The 5,425-nt window shown below is 48.4% G+C and overlaps 2 protein-coding genes across 2 annotated transcripts; both read right to left on the bottom strand.

The window, feature by feature from the left end:
• Positions 1 to 1,912: 1,912 nt before the first annotated feature.
• LOC134204227 (uncharacterized) lies at positions 1,913 to 3,616 on the bottom strand. The gene has a single exon (XM_062679056.1). The coding sequence runs from the start codon at positions 3,614 to 3,616 to the stop codon at positions 1,913 to 1,915; it is 1,704 nt and encodes a 567-aa protein (XP_062535040.1).
• Positions 3,617 to 3,677: 61 nt separating this feature from the next.
• On the bottom strand, positions 3,678 to 5,057 carry LOC134204226 (uncharacterized). Its single transcript, XM_062679055.1, has one exon. It carries the CDS (start codon positions 5,055 to 5,057, stop codon positions 3,678 to 3,680), a length of 1,380 nt encoding a protein of 459 aa, XP_062535039.1.
• Positions 5,058 to 5,425: the final 368 nt, after the last annotated feature.

Genomic DNA, 5,425 nt, shown 5'->3' with positions numbered 1-5,425 from the left:
AAACATGTTTTGGTTACTCAATTCGCTCTCTACTTCAGACAGGCTCAACCATAACCGGCCGCCTTGAAATCCCTATAATTTCAAAACCTCCTGCTCTAACCAATGTAAGTTTACAAAATTAACAGTAGATAGATTTTCAATTTGCTTCTTACACACTATACATTTATGTACTAATACCGGTGAAGTAGGACCTTCATTCGACACAGCGACGACGACGACGATGACGGGGACGAAAACGATAATCCACCGGCTGGTGGTGATTCTCGGTAGTTGATGTTTGTTTACCTCGGCAAAGTGGAAAACCAGATGTAATATCGTGTAGATTTTTGAGGAAAACCGGAACAACTTACCTGGCAGACAAGTTACAGTGCCTGAATTTGTTCCGTTGGGTAAAAAGCTGTCTGCCAGGCCCCGTAATATGTTGATTGTGATGACTAGTGGACTGTAGTATTTGATGATGACTTGACGATGCTCTTTCAGGAATTCGTTGCCGAGTTCCCTTCGACGACTTCTTCTTGACGATGACTCTGACAAACCGACTTTCACTTGGATGGATGGCATGATTGCAGTTGAGTTTTAATGCTGAACGATGCTTACACTCCGATTGGACAAGACAAGGCGGGACGACGATCAATGATCTGGCTTCTGGGATGGGATTGGACTGCGAATTCGCTGATATATGTGGTGCTGAGGTGGTCCATGCCGTGATGTTGGTGACCTCTTAATAAAATGAGAAGGTGCTTTTTAGTCTATAATGCTGAAAATAAAAACGACTTGCCTGGAAGGAGGCCCTAGGGCCTCTGTTGGACGAACACGAGGCGCGGACCTCCCTTCTCTCTGACTGACTTTGGCTTCTTGTGCATGTCTTAATGCGGAACTGCGTTGAATCTTGATAGCAAGGGTGTGTAACTCAGTGGCTGCGATGCTGGATCCAAATGCCGAAACAGTCCGCGTTGGTTGGCCAAACCCACGGACAATCGCAGCGTGCATCTCAAATATCAAGCAGTTTTTGACGGTTTAGTCTTAGGACATTACACATTTTCCTACTATCTAACTAATTAGACTGACGAACTGGACTGGACTGGATACATGTAACTTTCACCAACGACAACGACACATATTACCTCAGACTATGGACATTATTGGACGTGAGACAACTCGTGAATTTGATTCGAATGTCAGCTGTCTGGTTGACCAGGCTCAAGAAGGTATCTCTGAAGAAAAATAAGACGGTCACTTTTTCGAAATTTAAAGAAATACATAACTTAACTGGTATGCGGGGGCCAGTTGAGTCCTAGACTTCCTCTGCTGAAGATGAAATAGTTTCTCGTACTGGCAGCACGCAGATCTTTGAGATCGTTCGCAGGTAACCGCCATCTTTGGTCCGAACGGTTACTACTCTTATATTTCCGTCCGAGCCTTGGTGAACCTCTGTCACCCGTGCCAATTGCCACCTCAACGCTGGCAAATTTTCCTCCTTAAGGACAACCAAGGTCCCAACTGTAATGTTGTCTCTCTGCCGCGTCCATTTTGTCCGATTGTGGAGATTGGACAGGTATTGCTTCGACCACTTTCTCCACAATTGCTGGGTGAAACCTCTCACCCTTTCCCAAGCCGAGATCCTGTTGTCCGGAATGCCACCAAGATCGGGCTCTGGAATGGCCGCCAGTGGCCGCTGAATTAGGAATTGTCCTGTCGTGAGAGCCTCAAAATCATCGGGATCGTTGCTGATCGGGGTCAACGATCTTGAATTCAAGATTGCCTCCGTCTGAGTTAGCACTGTTAGCATCTTGTCATACTCCAACGTGCGTGTACCAATCGTTCGCTTGAACAAGTTCTTGAACGACTTCACTGCTGATTCCCACAGCCCTCCAAAATTCGGTGTTCGGGCTTGAATGAATCGGAATTCGATTCAGTCCTCTGCTGTTTGGTGTAAGACTGCTTCCGAGAGTTGTTGGCTAGTGAACAGCTGGGCAAGCTCATCCAGCTTCCGCCTGGCGCCAACGAAATTTGTTGCGTTGTCACACATAATTAACGATGGTTTTCCACGGCGTGACGTAAATCGCTGTAACGTTGCTAAGAACGCCTGTGTTGACAGATCCGCTGCTAGTTCCAAGTGTACTGCCTTGGTAGCTAAGCATACATACACTGCCACGAAACACTTGATTGCTCGGGCTCGCCGTTGCGGATAGAACACATAGAAGGGACCACAGTAGTCGACTTCGACCTTTTGAAAAGGGGAACATGGCCGCACACGCTCTGGAGGTAAATCAGCCATTAGTTGGTCCTGAATTTTAGGCTTCACACGGAAGCACTGGACACATTCATGAACCACCTGTCTTACAAGGTTCTTGACACTCGTGGGCCAGAACTGTTCTCGAACAGCCGAAACAATCTGCTGCTGACCAGCGTGAAAGTATTTTCGATGATAGTAAACTACTATGAGTCTTGTGAAGGGGTGATGGTGATCAAGAATGTACGGATGTTTCCGACTGTCTGATACAGCTGCATTTTTCAACCGGCCGCCAACACACAACATACCGTAGAGAAGTTGCGGGTTTAGTCCAGCAATTCTGGATGAATCTTGAACCTGACCGTACTTGGCGATGTCTGCAAACTCCCGTGGGAAACTTTCTCGCTGACATTGCTTCACTAACACCTTGAGCGCTTCGTTGTACTCCTGGGAAGTAATGTGCCCGACTTTCTTATCTGATCGGTTTGCTGGTGATGAATTCCATTTAAATCGACGGAAGTAGACTGTTAGCCGAACCAGATCTACTAGCGATGAACGGAGACCGAATATCTCGCTTGGTGTAATAGCAGGAAGGACAGCGACGACAGCTTTTTCTTCTAAATCTGCCTTGGCGATGCTGCTTTCGTCGATTTTCTTGGAATCGGGCCAGTATTGCCGATCCAGCATTAGCCAATTCGGTCCGTGGAACCAGCGCGATTCGTATTGTAGTTGTGTCGGCGACATGCCACGGGAAATTATGTCCGCAGGATTGTCTTCTCCAGCAACGTGGTTCCAGTCACTCCCTTTCGTAACGTGCTGGATTTCGGAGACGCGATTTGCTACGAACTGCTTCCATCTTGATGGCGACGATGACAGCCAACATACGACAATAGTTGAATCGGTCCAGAAGTAGCACCTAGCGACAATGTGGATGTTTTTGGTGACCTTTTCGTACAGGTGAGCCAGTAGTAGCGCCGACGACAGTTCTAGACGGGGAATGGACAGTGACTTCTTGTTTTTCTTCAAATTCTCGAGCGGAGCTACTCGCGATTTGGAGGTCAGCAGATGTACGTGTACGCTTCCGTCTGCTGCTATAGTGCGGATGTATATGCAAGCACCATAGGCCTTAATTGAAGCGTCGCAGAAGCCGTGGAGCTCAACGAACTTGTTGCTGTCACTAGTACCTACCCACCGCGGGACAGCGTTTTCGGCTAGACCTACCAAGTTCCGCCTGTACTCACGCCACTGCTCTTGTAATTGTACGTTCAAAGGATCGTCCCACTCGCAGTCATGTTTCCAGAGCTCCTGCAGGAAAATCTTTGCTTGAACGATGACAGGACCTACTAGCCCCAGCGGGTCGAATAGTCGGGACGCTTCCGACATGGCGCTTCTCTTAGTGATTTCTGCAGACTCATCCCATTCTGGCGAACTAAATCGGAAGCAGTCAGTGCTGGGCTCCCAGGTCAAACCTAAAGTTTTCACTGCAGCGGTCGATGAATCCAATTCCAAAATCGACCGCTCGTCTCTCAATTCCTCCGGCACCGCTGACAGAATTCCACTTTCGCAGAGAGAATCCAGCAGATTGCAGCAGTTCTATTATCTGATCGATGAGTTGTTTCCCTTTTTCAATGTCGTCTACACCAGACAGCATGTCATCCACGTAGAAATCCTTCCTGAGGATCTTTGCAGCTTTGGGGTACGCACCTTGGCCTTCGTCTGACAGGCGCCGAAGACACTTTGTGGCTAAGTATGGAGCTGATTCCGTACCGTACGTAACCGTAACGAGACCGAATGTTCGAATCGGCTCCTCTGCACTATCTCTCCAAACGATCTTCTGCAGCTGCTGGTCGGCTGGATTCAACAGTATCATACGATACATTTTGGCAACGTCTCCTACGAGAGCAAATCGGTGTGTTCGAAAGCGGAATGCGATGCCCACAATCATGTCCTGAAAAACGGGTCCCACCATCAGAGCATCATTCAGAGAAATTCCGCTAGATGTCCGGCATGATGCATCGAACACGACTCGTAGCTTTGTCGTAGTGCTGTCCGGCTTCATAACAGCATGATGAGGCAAGTAATAAGACGACGCACTTGTTTCTTCCTCGGAAAGCTCTCGCATGTGACCCATAGACAAGTAATCGCTCATGAACTCCGCGTACTGCGCCTTCAGCTCCGGATTATTTGCGCACCTCCGCTCCATTCCCATGAAACGCTTGACTGCTGTTGATCTTGAATCGCCTAATTGCTGGATTATTCCTTCTTTTTTCGGCAGCGTGACTACGTACCTCCCTTCTTCGTTTCTGAACGTTGTTCTGTCGTAAAATTCTTCACAGGCCGACTCCTCGACCGAGAATGTACTGGCTGAATGGCAAGCTTCCACTTCCCAGAACCTTGAAAGCTGTTCTTGTATCTCCGCCGTTGAGCAAATGTGAACTACAGAGTACGCAGCACCAACTTCAGGAATACGACCAGAAACAATCCATCCAAACACGCTGTCTTGCATACTCGAACCTTCATTCGTAACCTTTCGCCTTTCTTCCTTCAGCAGCTCCATGTAGTATTCTGCTCCGATGATGAGGTCAATTGGTCCTGTTTCGAAAAACATGGGATCCGCAAGGAGTGCCGAATCCGGGAAATTCCAGCTTTCGATAGAGAAGCTTGCCGTAGGCAAAGACACGGTTAGCTTCGGCAGCACGTGAAACTGCATCTCTTCGGCGAATGACGAAATATTCGGCGATCTTGGACTGACTACGGCGGTAACCAGCCTGGTGGAAACAATTTGAGACGGTCCAATTCCTTGAATCGCCAAATAGACTGGCATTTCGTCTAGCTTGAGTTTGCTAGCGAAACTTGATGTCATAAGACAGTGCTGCGAGCACGAATCCAGCAGCGCTCATGCCAGCACGGATCTGCCGTAGCGGTCTCTAATGCTGACCAAGGCGGTGGATAAAACTATGTTTTGTGTCGGTGCTACGGGGAGGGCTACGTGTGTTTGGCTTGTGGTGGCGTGTTCTGTGGCTGGCTGTGTGTGTGAGTCTTGTGTATTGGCAGTGTTAGCAGTCCGAGTATGTTGGTTCGGTGGTGTAAATCGCTGTTGTGGCTGTTTGTGTTGTTGGTTGACTGTCGGAGGTCTTGACTGCGTGGGTGGATCGGAGGATCTAGACTGTTCAGTATGCAGCAGTGTGTGAT

Source organism: Armigeres subalbatus, unplaced genomic scaffold, assembly GCF_024139115.2.
Source record: "Armigeres subalbatus isolate Guangzhou_Male unplaced genomic scaffold, GZ_Asu_2 Contig465, whole genome shotgun sequence".
Taxonomy (NCBI): Eukaryota; Metazoa; Arthropoda; class Insecta; order Diptera; family Culicidae; genus Armigeres; species Armigeres subalbatus.
Note: the sequence above shows the minus strand (reverse complement) of the source record. Positions and strands in the feature narration are given on the sequence as shown.

Bases quoted from the DNA above. Each gene is read 5' to 3' on its own strand.
- LOC134204227 (XM_062679056.1), bottom strand. From the start codon at position 3,616: ATGTCGGAAGCGTCCCGACTATTCGACCCGCTGGGGCTAGTAGGTCCT.
- LOC134204226 (XM_062679055.1), bottom strand. From the start codon at position 5,057: ATGCCAGTCTATTTGGCGATTCAAGGAATTGGACCGTCTCAAATTGTT.